Below are 14949 nucleotides of genomic sequence, written 5' to 3'. Positions count from 1 at the left end.
TGTTAATCTATGATTGTGGTCACACGTCCGTTATTTCATTATGTCCGTGTGTGCGTGTCCGTGATCCGTATGTGTATGCGTTTTGCACGGATGCATGTCCGTTATCTGCACGGAGCACGCACACGTGGACACAATGAAAGTCTATGGGTATGTGCACACACGTTAGTAAACACGTATGCATCTACCTATAGTCCGTGTCCGTTTGGTGTTTTTATTTCTAGTGATGTCGGCTATTCTTTCTATTTCTGTGTATGTCGGTCAATCTCCCTGAGTCCGTCGGTCGGTCTCTCTGTCTCTCTGTCGGTCTCTCTGTCTGTCTGTCCCTCTCTCACAGTCTGTCGGTCAGTTTCCCCCCCTCTCTCATACTTACCGTTCCCCGATCTCCGGCGCAGCGCTGCACGGCATTCACACTGCTGCGGCGGCTTTTACTATTTTGAAAAAGCCGGCCGCTCATTAAACAATCTCCTATTCCCTGCTTTCCCCGCCCACCGGCGGCTGTGATTGGTTGCAGTGAGACACGCCCACCACGCTGAGTGACAGCTGTCACACTGCACCCAATCACAGCAGCCGGTGGGCGTGTCTATACTGTGCATTAAAATAAATAAATAAATAATTAAAAAAAACGGCGTGCGGTCCCCCCCCATTTTAATACCAGCCAGATAAAGCCATACGGCTGAAGGCTGGTATTCTCAGGATGGGGAGCTCCACGTTATGGGGAGCCCCCCACCCTAACAATATCAGTCAGCAGCCGCCCAGAATTGCCGCATACATTATATGCGACAGTTCTGGGGCTGTACCCGGCTCTTCCCGATTTACCCTGGTGCGTTGGCAAATCGGGGTAATAAGGAGTTATTGGCAGCCCATAGCTGCCAATAAGTCCTAGATTAATCATGTCAGGCGTCTATGAGACACCTTCCATGATTAATCTGTAAGTGACAGTAAAAAAACACACACACACCAGAAAAATCCTTTATTAGAAATAAAAAACACACACAAATTCCCTCATTACCAATTTATTAACCCCGACAAACCCTCCATGTCCGGCGTACTCCACGGACCTCCAGCGTCGCGTCCAGCTCTGCTGCATGGAGGTGACAGGAGCAGCAGAAGACACCGCCGCTCCTGTCACCTCCACGCAGCTAATGAGGTGAGTAGCGCGATCAGCTGCTGTCACTGAGGTTACCCGCGGCCACCGCTAGATCCAGCGGTGGCCGCGAGTTACCTGACTGACAGCAGCTGATCGCGCTACTCACCTCATTAGCTGCGTGGAGGTGACCGGAGCGGCGGTGTCTTCTGCAGCTCCTGTGACCTCCATGCAGCAGCGCTGGATGCGACGCTGGACCATCCTGGAGTACGCCGGACATGGAGGGTTTGTCGGGGTTAATAAATTGGTAATGAGGGAATTTGTGTGTGTTTTTTATTTCTAATAAAGGATTTTTTCGGGTGTGTGTGTTTTTTTACTGTCACTTACAGATTAATCATGGAAGGTGTCTCATAGACGCCTGACATGATTAATCTAGGACTTATTGGCAGCTATGGGCTGCCAATAACTCCTTATTACCCCGATTTGCCAAAGCACCAGGGCAAATCGGGAAGAGCCGGGTACAGTCCCAGAACTGGCGCATATAATGTATGCGGCAATTCTGGGCGGCTGCTGACTGATATTGTTAGGGTGGGGGGCTCCCCATAACGTGGAGCTCCCCATCCTGAGAATACCAGCCTTCAGCCGTATGGCTGTATGTGGCTGGCATTAAAATTGGGGGGGACAGCACGCCGTTTTTTTTTAATTATTTATTTATTTATTTTACTGCACAGTATAGATTGGGGTGCAGTGTGACACCTGTCACTCAGTGTGGGGGCGTGTCTCACTGCAACCAATCATAGGCGCCGGTGGGCGGGGAAAGCAGGGAATAGGAGATTGTTTAATGAGCGGCCGGCTTTTTCAAAATAGTAAAAGCCGCCGCAGCAGTGTGAATGCCGTGCAGCGCGGCGCCGGGGATCGAGGAACAGTGAGTATGAGAGAGGGGGGGACACTTCAGTCACTCGGGGGATTAGCGGTCACCGGTGAATCCTTCACAGGTGACCGCTAATCAGTACTCGACACAGACAGAGCCGCGGTATGAGGATGAAGTCGGGTGAAGTTCACCCGAGTTCATTCTCATCGCGCAACTCTGTCTGCTGTCAGCCGACATTTATAAACGACATTGTGCATCACACACACGGACATTCCACACGGACATTCCACGTACACATACACGTTAATTCCACACGCACACACGGACGTTCTGCACACAAACACGGCTAGCATACGCAATTCACACAGGTGCCACACGGACCATAAAAACGGATACAAAAACGGGACACGGACCCGAAAAACGGCCCGTAACACACGTGCTTGTTTTTCACGGACGTGTGAAGGGGGCCTAAAACGCAGTCTTTTACTTTGACGTACCTTTGTAATGACTGAACACAGAAGATAGTGAGCACACATCTTCATGGACAATTCATTTTCAATACAAAGTAATTCCATCAACAGTCCCTTCACTCCTTTCAACCTCGTTGTTCCTGTCCTGAGTAGTCCAGGTTGTTTCACCACCACCCAGCTCAACAGCACAGTATAGTCCATGAGAGTCATTCCATCCCTTACTGCAACTCCGTGTCCAGTTCTCCTTGCCTAGAAGGTAGGTTGCCACTACCCTAACCTTCTGCTACTGATGCTTCTGCCCAGGGTTCAGTTTTCGTCTTATGTACTGTGTGACCAGGCCCTTTACCTTCTGTAGTTGTAAACTGGGGCATCAATGCTGAGCATCCTGTTTGAGGAACAGACTACCCCAGTTGCAAGTTTTCCTGGTCACTACATTGATTCGACTATGTTTGATACTTCGTATACCTTTCACCTCCTTTTTCACGCTAAGGCCTAAGCCACACGGCGAGAAAAACGGTGCAAGTGGAGTGCGATAAAAAATCGGACCTCAGACTCTGGGACAATTGCATGACACTCAGCTCTGCTGTGCTGCCAGCGTGAGCCGAGTGTCATGCAAGGATCGCACTAGTGCCTCGTGTGGCCCCAGCCTAATGCGGGCGTCACACGATGCGATCTATTGTATGATCGCATGTGAGATTGTACCCGCCCCCGTCGTTTGTGCGTCACTGCCCGTGTCGCACAAAGTCGTTTAACCCCCTCACACGTACTTACGTGTGAGCAACGTCGCTGTGGGCGGTGAACATCCACTTCCTGAAGGGGGTGGGACGATTGGCGTCACAGCGACGTCACACAGCCGCCGGCCAATAGAAGCGGAGGGGCGGAGATGAGCAGGACGTAAACATCCCGCCCACCTCCTTCCTTCCGCATAGCCGGCGGGTGCCGCTGGACGCAGGTAAGCTGTATTCATCGTTCCCGGGGTGTCACACGAAGCGATGTGTGCTGCCCCGGGTATGATGAAGAACTGGCGGCATGAAAAATAAACGATTTTTTAAAAATAAGCGACGTGTACACGACTCACGATTTGTGACCGATTCTGCGTCGCTCGGAGGTGTTACACAAAACGACGTCGCAAACGATGCCGGATGTGCGTCACGAAAACCGTGACCCCGATGATGCATCGCACGATAGCCCTTTTAGTGTGACTCCCGCATAAGGTCTAAGCCACATGGCGAGAAAAACGGTGCGAGTGGAGTGCGATAAAAAATTGCATTCCACTCGGACCAATATTAGTCTGTGTGTCAGCGCACATGGGCGATTATTTTCTCAGCCCTAATGGGACTGAGAAAACAATCGCAGTATGCTGCGACTGTAATGTGATCCTGTTTTCTCTCGCACCCATTCACGTGTATGGGGCGAGAGAAAAATCTCACTGCACTCGCAGTACACCGGTGTACCGCGGGTGCAGAGCGAGAATCGCAATAGCCGGCTACGGAGGAGAGAGGGAGAGAAATCCCTCCGTGCCCTCCGCAGCGCCGGCCCGCCCCCCACAGCTGAGGTCCGCTCACACAGTCGGACCTCAGTCGCAGGGACACTCGCATGACACTCGGCTCTGCTGTGCTGCCAGCGTTAGCCGAGTGTCATGCGAGGATCGCACTAGTGCCCCGTGTGGCCCCGACCTAACCCTGGCTCCAGTCTCTGTTAGTTGTAGTAATATAGTAAATCCCAAGCACACAATAGGACATAAGACAAAGGTAATGCAAATTTTCGGCTTTGCTGAGCACTCAAAATCACATCTGCTCTAGCTGTTAACAAATCCCTGTCTGATGTTCTAGATGGAAACCTGTTTCTTTCCCTACATGCTAACCCCTCCCCTATGGGCTAGTCCCAATATTAACTCTGTCTGCCCCTGCAGCCTATTGCTGGGCAGACTTGACCTTTGACCTACATTCCTATACAAACATTATATAGGTCTACAATGATCACATCCTACATAACACTGCTATGCCTTCCATTATACAGGAACATTTCACATTATATTATCAGCACTGCTACATCTTACACATTATACATTCCTATCTTATGTTACTAACACTTATCTCTATCATGTATTACTTTACACAGAATTGACATGAATGGTGTCTTCAATGGGAAAATATGACCAACAATTCTAATTACAGTCATTTGTCGGCTGTTTAACACAGCAGCAACCAGTATGGCGTAACTCCTTCCCTTCCCACCCTATGCATGTACTATTACGTTATGGACCTGGTGAGGACAGGACAGGGCTCCAGAGCTTAGAAATGAGACATTACACACTTTTCATTAAATCACTGGTCTGATATTAAAGCAGGAGAAGCCGGAAGAAGTAAAGTTCACTCAAGGCCTGGTTTAGATGGAGGGGATGACCGTTATTTTGACCTATTCACCATTGTAATCCTGTCTTCTCCTCTACAGGATGGGACCCTGTTAGCTGGAGCACCGGCTGGCTTCTTTTTTGATGGTAGGTGGAATTCCTTTGACTGCACCTGTCTACTTCTCCTCTCACCACATTATACACAATTACACTCTATTCTAATTCATCGGCAAATTGTCAATTCTTATAGCTAAACTGACGATTTTCTTACTAAAAGTGATTGTCTCCCGACATAATTTCCAAATATATGGTCTTTCTATGTGTAGATCACAGCCTTGCTCCATTGTACTTAGTTAAAGATTGTTGCTTTCTCCCTGATCATACTTGTTACAATTTATTTTACTCTTAATATGGAAATTTTATTAACTCAATTTGTTTTTAACCTCTGTAGGACTATTCATGAGTCTGCCCCTGTCCTCTATTGAAAATGCTCTTAATGGCACTATTCGAAAGTTTCACGGCTTGTACACATCACCTGAGTTTATGGTTTCAGTTGACGCATATCAAGGTACAAATTAATATCTCTATTGCCGTCACTCCCATCTAAATGATGATGAATTCAGAATTAAAGTCAAATCCGTAAGTGCAAATGCACTTCCATGAAATCTGCAGAAATCAATGTGTCATATTCGTGAGGAAGGCTTTTATGAGTTTTCAATGGAGCCCAGAAACTTCCAGCTATGATTCTGGTCTGTGTCATTGGTTTTCACTTTTTCTTTCCTTGCAGGTTTTTCAGTTGCTTATGGTGAATTTTCATATGATGATAAACCAGGTACTGTACTTAGACTAAATATTGGCTAGACTAATCTGTGATCGGAGGCTCCTACAGTGCCTTGCGAAAGTATTCTCCTTGAATTTTTCAACCTTTCCCACATTTCAGGCTTCAAATATTAAGATAAATAATTACAATTTTATGGTAAAGAGTCAACAACCAGTGGGACACAATTGTGACGGGGAACAAAATTTATTGCTTATTTTAAACTTTTATACAAAATAATAAACTGAAAAATTGGGGCGTGCAATATTATTCGTCCCCTTTAAGTTAATACATTGTAGCACCATCTTTTGCTGCGATTACAGCTGCAAGTCGCTTGGGGTATGTGTCTATCAGTTTTGCACATCAAGAGACTGAAATTCTTGCCCATTCTTCCTTTGTAAACAGCTCGAGCTGAGTGAGGTTGGATGGAGAGCGTTTGTGAACAGCAGTTTTCCTCTCTTTCCACAGATTCTCAATTGGATTCAGGTCTGGACTTTGACTTGGCCATTCTAACACCTGGATACATTTATTTGTGAACCTTTCCATTGTAGATTTTGCTTTATGTTTGGGAACATTGTCTTGTTGGAAGACAAATCTCCGTCCCAGTCTCAGGTCTTTTGCAGACTCCAACAGGTTTTCTTCAAGAATGGTCCTGTATTTGGCTCCATCAATTTCCCATCAATTTTAACCATCTTCCCTGTCCCTGATGAAGAAAAGCAGGCCCAAACCATGATGCTGCCACCACCATGTTTAATAGTGGGGATGGTGTGTTCAGGGTGATGAGCTGTGTTGCGCTTACGCCAAACATATCATTTGGCATTGTGCCCAAAAAGTATGATTTTAGTTTCATCTGACCAGAGCACCTTCTTCCACATGTTTGGTGTGTCTCCCAGGTGGCTTGTGGCAAACTTTAAATGACACTTGTTCTGGATATCTTTGAGAAATTACTTTCTCATTGCCACTCTTCCATAAAGGCCAGATTTGTGCAGTGTACAACTGATTGTTGTCCTATAGACAGACTCTCCCACCTCAGCTGTAGATCTCTGCAGTTCATCCAGAATGATCATGGGCCTCTTGGCTGCATCTCTGATCAGTCTTCTACTTGTTTGAGATGAAATTTTTGAGGAACGGCCGGGTTCTGGTAGATTTGCAGTGGTATGATACTCCTTCCATTTCAATATGATCACTTGCACAGTGCTCCTTGGGATGTTTAAAGTTGTGGAAATCTTTTTGTAACCAAATCCGGCTTTAAACGTCTCCATAACAATATCACGGACCTGCCTGTTGTGTTCCTTGGTCTTCATGATGCTCTCTGTGCTTTAAACAGAACACTGAGACTATCACAGAGCACGTGCATTTATACGGAGACTAGATTACACACACGTGGATCATATTTATCATCATCAGTCATTTAGGACAACATTGGATCATTCAGAGATCCTCAATGAATTTCTGGAGTGAGTTTGCTGCACTGAAAGTAAAGGGGATGAATAATATTGCACGCACCAATTTTCAGTTTATTATTTCTTACAAAAGTTTAAAATAAGCAATAAAGTTCGTTCAACTTCACAGTTGTGTCACACTTGTTGATTCTTCACCATAAAATGTAATTTTTTTTATCTTTATGTTTGAAGCCTGAAATGTGAGAAAAGGTTAAAAAATTCAAGGGGGCTGAATACTTTCGCAAGGCACTGTATGTAATAATGTAACTGATGCACTCCAGGGCCTTGGGGTACTCGGTCCCGGCCATTGTATTTACTGAGACGTATCACAGGTGGCCATTGACCGGTTCGGTGAACCTGGGGGTCACTTAAAAAGGGATTTTGTACAAGGGAAAAATAAAAATAAAGTGTTTTTCGTAACACCACTTGCGGTATGCGGCTATATGGATAAGGCTGCCGCTGCAAAGTCTCTCTCTGTTGAGGCTGATGGTATTGGGCAGCTTGGATATTATGGCTCTCTGCAAGTAGAGCTAGGCCCCAGGGGCGGATGATGGTGGTTGTAGTATGGTGATGCAGACGTATAGGAAGAATTGAGACGACACAGGGGCTGCGGTTTAACTGGTGCTATACTCACTGGTTTGGATTAGCTGCAACCCGGCTGGTGCTGGTCTCTGCCAATCCGGTATTCCTTTTGTTCCAGTGCCGGTGTAGTGACCTGGAGAGCTTTACTTTCTTGCTCCCGTCTGTAGTTGGTGGTCCCCGTGGTGTGGAGGGTTTTGGGGGTCCCTTCCTGTTGTCACAGTCTTGGCCCATATGGCAGGCAGCTTGAACCTCTCTTGGGTCGGATTTCTGTCCCCGTTCCCAGGTTCCCGCTTGGCTGCTGTGCCCCGGACACTAATGTCGGTGAGGTCCTTGATGGTCCCCTCACCGAGCAGGTTTTATCAGGTGAGCTTGTAGCGTCCTCCTGAACAAGCCGGTGCTCGGTCCAGTGAGTACTTGCACCGTATTCTCCCTGGCAACCGTACTCCTTTTACTCAATCAGTCAGTTTACACTTTCCGTCTGTGTACTGACTTCTGACTTAACGCCTTGCTGACTGAACATCTAACTGACTTCTATCTGGCAAGATGTCCGCCTCCCATCACTCCACTGACTAGCCCCTCCTCCTCCCAGGTTTCTGACTACTGGATTGGATGAGTCCCGACCAATAGGTGGCCATCCATCAGATCTGTCTCTAGCCTGTTACCAAGTCTGGGGAAAAATGGCGTGGATATGTATGTGGTGTTTTACTGGCACTGGTCTTCCAGGAACCCGGGGTTAGATGTAGTACCTTGTAGCTCCTGACACGTGTATCTTCCCAATTAGCTGTGAACTATCTGCTATGAAATGTGCATTTATATTACTTAAAGGGGATGTATATGATGGGAGAAAAATACTTATTTTCCAAAAGCAAACTCACGTCCATGGAACATATTTTTGAATATAGCTGCAATACCAGACAAACCCATGGACATGAGAGGCGCTGTTTCTGAAAACAAAAATTGCAGATCTTTTATCTACTTATATAAACCTCATTTGAAAGGTTGATACAATCCATAAGAAAAGTGCATTTATCATGTGCAAACCTCCTGTTAATGCTTAACATGATATATTCCCATATTGTTTGATCCTGACCATTTGTCTGGTGCTTTGTAGACCTGGTCATTGGAGTCCCAAACTATCTTGATGTTGGAGCAGTAAGTAAACTTTCAATTACAATCCTAACCTCTTGTATTGTTTTCTATTTGACCTGATGAAGGCGTACCACCGAAGCGCGTATTTTTTTTTTAATCATTTACCATCTGTTAGTGTTATCAGCCGGTGTTATTATACTTTTTTGGATATATTCTTTTTAACAAAGTTAAAATAAAGAAATGCCTTTTATTCAAATACTTGGAGTCTGAGCTGGAACTTTATCTAAAGTCCACATCAACCAGCCGAACCGAACTTCCACGGGTCCGCTCAGCTCTACATATGAGAGAATCGGGCTGATTTATGGTAATGACACTCTGATTAAACCCCGATCAGAGTGTAAGGGGCACTTTGCACACTACGACGTCGCAAGCCGATGCTGCAATGCCGAGCGCGATAGTCCCCGCCCCCGTCGCAGCTGCGATATCATGGTGATAGCTGCCGTAGCGAACATTATCACTATGACAGCTTCACATGCACTCACCTGCCCTGCGACGTCGCTCTAGCCGGCGAACCGCCTCCTTATTAAGGGGGTGGGTCGTGCGGCGTCATAGCGACGTCAAACGGCAGGCGGCCAATAGAAGCGGAGGGGCGGAGATGAGCGGGACGTAAACATCCCGCCCACCTCCGCCCTTCCGCATAGCCGGCGTGAGCCGCAGGACGCAGGTAGGGTAATGTTCCTCGCTCCGGCGGCTTCACAAACAGCGATGTGTGGTACCGCAGGAACGAGGGACAACATCGTAACATCGGTCCTTCCAAAACTATGGAAATGACCGACGCTACGATTTGGACGTTTTTGCGCTCGTTAATCGTATCAAAAAGGATTTACACACTACGATATCGACTGCGACGCCGGATGTGCGTCACTTTCGATTTGACCCCACCGACATCGCAGCTGCGATGTCGTAGTGTGCAAAGCTCGCCTAAGACGAGTGACAGCTAAGTGTGATCTGATTCTCGTGCAGTAGAGAATAAAAGCACACTGTCTTGAGAAGTAGAACTGAAGTGTCATCCGATGATATACACACATCCATAGACGTCCTCTTTATGCTGACACTCGCATCATGCTGCACTTTTTTCTCAGGCCGTATCAGCACTGCCCCATAGTATAGTATTGGTCCCAGTGCTATCTGATAAAGCTTTGCAGTTCTACGCTAGTGTGAACAAGCCCATAGACTGACTCTCATATGTACTGTACCAGGTATCCCATTTGCAGCAATGAAGCCTTCCTGAGACTCCCATACTTACTGTTTTGTTTCCATTATAGGTTCAGCTCTTTTCTAATTTACATCTGCTACGTGCCATCAAAGGGAATCAGGTGCGAATCTATGTATCTAAACTGTGTATCTAGTCCATCTACAGGTCCATGGTGGAGCAAATTCATTTATAACAAAATAACATGAGCCTGGCAGAAACTGTTCTATGTATCAGTGGCGCACCCTGTACGATACGTTTGGGGCTTCTTGCTGGACACATTTCTGTAATATACTGCATTGTGGTGCTGAGAAATCTGGAGTTTCCCATCACCACTGAGCAGCTCAACACTTTCTATACATTACAAAGCCGTCTACTGCAGCATTAAAGGGGTCTAAAACACAATGTGGAAGATTTATCACTGCTGTCTGATTCTTAGACAGTGCAAACATAGGCCAGACAGTCTTATAATGGCTCACACTTTGTGATTAATCTGTCGTATTTTAAGTCTCTCCAGTCTACGGTTTGCACCACGTTGGCTTAGTTTGTGCCAGAAATGTTTGCCACAATGTCGCAGAGCGATCTCTATAGCAATAGGTACCCATTTCTTCATTTTGGCTGAAATGTGCTACTAAATCAGGATGGGGGGACAACCGAGTGTGTGAGAGGAGTGCGATGCTCAGCAGACCTCTGTGTACACTGAATATGTGTTTCATTCCTTCCAGGTTGCTGCACACTTTGGTTACGCTGTGGCTGTCACAGATATCGACAATGATGGGTGAGTTAATAGCCCTCTAGTGTTTCACCTTAGGTAGTGCAATATTTGTTCAGAAAACATCCAGCACCATCTAGTGTTTGACTTAGGTAATGCAACATCATAAAAAGATCTGCCTGCAGGTTTTTGATATGTAATCTCAGAGCACCATAGCACCATAATGTGGGTGCAGAGACCCTGATTCTAATGATATGTAACTTACTGGACTGTATTTTGCTGTTTCAATACAATTAGTGTTTTATCAGCATGAGATTTTCACTACAGAATACACTGATCTCGAGTAGTCCAAGCGCACCCCCAGCACTGACTTAGCAGCTATACAATGTACATAGAAAGCTGTGGTACACAGCTCAACATATCAGCTCTGCCAGATCTGCAGAAGGGAAAACTGTCACTACTTTTTCCAAGAGACAAAACTTTTTTTATTTCTCCATAGTCATGGCAATATAAGGGCTTGGTTTTTTTTTTGCGTGGTGAGCTGTCTAGTGACATTTACAGTGTGTGGAGTGAGCTTAGGTCCTGAATTCCTTCCACACTTGCAGACACCAGTGTAGGACGTATCATTACGCCCATATGCACAGATGGGTTACAAAATACTATACCATCCATAAACATTATAAATCAGGAGAAGCTCTTCCACAGCCATGTAGGGGACACAGCTAGCGTGCTCTGGCCAGATGAGACCAAAGTTTGACTTTTTGGACTAAATGCAAAACGCAATGTGTGGTGGTAAAAATAACACTGCAAAAACCCCTAAAAGCACCGTGCCCATTGTCAAACATGTTGGTGGCAGCATCATGCTGTGGGGAGGCTTTTCTTCAGCAGGGACAGGGAAGCTGGTCAGAGTTGATGGGGCTAAATACAAGACAATCTCGGAGGAAAACCTGTTGGAGGCTGCAAATTACTTGAGACTTGGACATAGGCCAGAGTCACACTTGCGAGAGACTCACGCGAGTCTTGTATCACATCACCCGGCATGGCCGCACACTCTCCTGACAGGAGCGGGTCGGCTGTATGTATTTCTATGCAGCTGAGACATTCCTGTCCGGAGAGTGTGCGGCCATGCCGGGTGATGCGCTGCAAGACTCGCGCGAGTCTCTCACAAGTGTGACCATAGGTTTATCTTCCAGGACAACGACCCTAAACATACTGGCAGAGCTAGATGGTTTATTCATGTGTGTGAATGGCCCAGTCACACTCCAGACCTAAATCTCATTGAGAATCTATGGTAAGACTTGAAATTTGCTGTTCACAGACTCTGTCCATCTAATCTCACTGAGCTAGATATTTTGCAAAGATGGGTACAAATATCAGCCTCTAGATGTGCAAAGCTGGTAGAGACATTTCTCAAAAGACTTGCATCAGTAACTGCAATGAAAGATGGTCCTACAAAGTATTGACTCAGAGGGCTGAATACAAATGCATGTCACAATTTTTAGATTTCTCTTTTTTTTTAATATTTAGAACACCATGTATCATTTCATTTACATTTCACAAATACTGGCTACTTAGTGTTCGTACATTACATAAAATCCTAACAAAATACATGTAAGTTTATGGGTTTAATGTGGAAAAAATGTGGAAAACTCAACATGTAGTATGCATGGTTTTTCAAGGTACTCTGTGGGTATATATAATATATCCCCAAATGTTGAATTGGTGGACAACCCTTTTAAGGTTCTCTTTTAACCCCATAGCGACGGCCTAACGTCTCAAGACGTCGGAAAAACAGGGTACTTATTCTGTTCCGACGTCTTGAGACGTCAGGCCGGAAAAACCCTGTAGCGCCCCCCAGTGACGAAAAATCTCGGGGGTTTCAGCTACCGGGGGTAGCTGAGACCCCCCAGATTATGAATCGGGGTGTTTTGTATGCACCCCGTTAATGCGATCGCCGGTATACACCGTATACCGGCGACAACATAAAAAAAAAAAAAAATGGCTGGTAAAATTTATTTATTTCTCATCTGACGTGATCAAACATGTCAGATGAGAAATAAATGTGAGCCCTTAGTGCCCCCAAAGCCCCCGGTACCGGAGAAATCCATCCAACCCCCCCCCCCTCCGGAAAATCCAAGATGGCGCCGACGCGCGCTGAAAACTCCCGCCGCCGCCGCCTCTGCATTCATTTCCCTCCGATCTGAAATGATCAAACATTTCAGATCGGAGGGAAATGTCCCCCTCCTGACCTCTCCTCCGGTACACCGGAGCTCTTTGGTCCCTGGAGCCCCCTCCAGTTCTTCAGAGCCCCCCTCCGGAGCGTGCAAGATGGCGCCGACGCGCGCTGAAAACTGCCGCCGCCGGCTCTGCATTCATTTCCCTCCGATCTGAAATGATCAAACATTTCAGATCGGAGGGAAATGTCCTCCCCCTGACCCCTCCTCCGGTCCACCGGAGCCCTCTGGTCACCGGAGCCCCCTCCGGGTCTCCAGAGCCACCCCCCCTCCCCCGCATTCATTCTGCTCTTTCTGCCGCATGTGACACGTCACATGCGGCAGAAAGGTGTCCCCAAGTCCCCCCAGGTCCCACTAGGTCACCCCCCATCACCCCCCATCACCCCCCCCCCAGCCCCCCAGCCCCCGAGCCCCCGGTCATACGTTACCTGTCTGGTGATCCGTCCCGCGATCACGCCGCCTCCTTCTTGAATGCTGACGGCGCATGCGCAGACAGCGGCTGTCAGCTGGATTCCTCCCCCGGTCCACAGTGGAGCAGCCTGTGCATCAGCGACGTCAGTCTTGCAGGGACGCTGACGTCGCTGATGCACAGGCTGCTCCACTGTGGACCGGGGGAGAGTGAGTGCAGTAATCAGCAGTCTCTCCATGTGAGGAGTGTGGTCCTCACATGGAGAGACTGCTGTTCCAGAAAATGGGGGGTACGTTCTGTGAGCGTGCCCCTCATATTCTGGAATGAGGTTACTGCAGGTCACTCTGCCCTAAGTTGGACCGGGGCAGTGTGAGTGCAGTATTCTCAGATTACTGCACCCACACTGCTCATGGAGAGCTTGCTCTTCCAGAAAATGGGGGATACGTTCCCTGAACGTGCCCCCCATATTCTAGAAGATCCAGAGTCGGCGTGGGACCTCACGGATTACAGCGACCGTAATTTCTTTATTTTCAATAAATTGGGGAAAGAGGAATGTTTCGGGGAGTTTTTTTTTCAAATAAATTTTTTTTTGTCTTTTTTTTTTTGTCTATTACTTGACTGGGTTAGTGATGTCGGGTATCTGTTTAGATGCCGTGACATCACTAACCCCAGGGCTTGATGCCAGGTGACATTACAGCTGGTATCAACCCCATATATTACCCCGTCTGCCACCGCACCAGGGCGCGGGATGAGCTGGGGCGAAGCGCCAGGATTGGCGCATCTAATGGATGCGCCACTTCTGGGGCGGCTGCGGCCTGCTATTTTTAGGCTGGGAAGAGTCCAATAACCATGGCTCTTCCCACCCTGAGAATACCAGACCCCAGCTGTCCGCTTCACCTTGGCTGGTGATCTAATTTGGGGGGGACCCCACGTTTTTTTTTTTTTTTAAAAAAACGCCTGGGGAGCCCTCCAAATTGATCACCAGACAAGGTGAAGCTGTCAGCTGTGGTTTGCAGGCTACAGCTGTCTGCTTTACCCTAGCTGGCTATCAAAAATGGGGGGGACCCCACGTCGTTTATTTTAATTATTTTTTTGGGGGGCTAAATACAAGGCTAGGCACCCTTTAGTGCCACATGAAAGGCACTAAAGGGCGCCAGCTTAGAATATGCAGGGGGTGGGACGTTATATATGTTTGACATCTATCCATTCATCCATTGTAGCACTTTAGGCTGTGCGCCCACAATCGGGATTTGCAGCGTTTTGGGCGCAGAGTGTTTTCCCTGCATCCATAACGCTGCATTGTGCAGTAGAAGCACAGTGGAAGGATTTTTAGAAATCCCATGCCCAATGTGCTTGCCCAATGTGCTTCTTTTCTCCGCCACATAAACTGACCTGTGGCGCAGCTTCCCGAGCCTCAGCATGTCAATTTATGCTGCGGAGATGAGTGTTCTCTGCAGGTAGCATAGAGCTCCACAGCGGCCTGAACCCAAATCGTGGGCATGGGCAGCTGCGTTCTCCCGTGGACAACACTCACATCTCTGCAGGAGGCTGACACTGTGTACTAGACGCCGTGTCGCTGGCTCATGGCCACATAGCCTAAAAGTGAGACATTGGTTGCTACAGCAACATTTTTG

At 47.3% G+C, this 14949-nt stretch overlaps 1 protein-coding gene across 1 annotated transcript in view; it reads left to right on the top strand.

Moving 5' to 3' along the window:
* ITGA2B (integrin subunit alpha 2b) overlaps positions 1–14949 on the top strand; it is a 130942-nt gene that overhangs the window by 23621 nt on the left and 92372 nt on the right. The window contains exons 7-12 of the mRNA XM_075347718.1: positions 4880–4925; positions 5230–5346; positions 5566–5610; positions 8731–8771; positions 10034–10084; positions 10686–10738. Coding sequence (XP_075203833.1) covers positions 4880–4925; positions 5230–5346; positions 5566–5610; positions 8731–8771; positions 10034–10084; positions 10686–10738 — 353 coding nt within the window. The remainder of the gene's footprint in view (positions 1–4879; positions 4926–5229; positions 5347–5565; positions 5611–8730; positions 8772–10033; positions 10085–10685; positions 10739–14949) is intronic.

Source organism: Anomaloglossus baeobatrachus, chromosome 5 (assembly GCF_048569485.1).
Source record: "Anomaloglossus baeobatrachus isolate aAnoBae1 chromosome 5, aAnoBae1.hap1, whole genome shotgun sequence".
Taxonomy (NCBI): domain Eukaryota; kingdom Metazoa; phylum Chordata; class Amphibia; order Anura; family Aromobatidae; genus Anomaloglossus; species Anomaloglossus baeobatrachus.
Note: the sequence above shows the minus strand (reverse complement) of the source record. Positions and strands in the feature narration are given on the sequence as shown.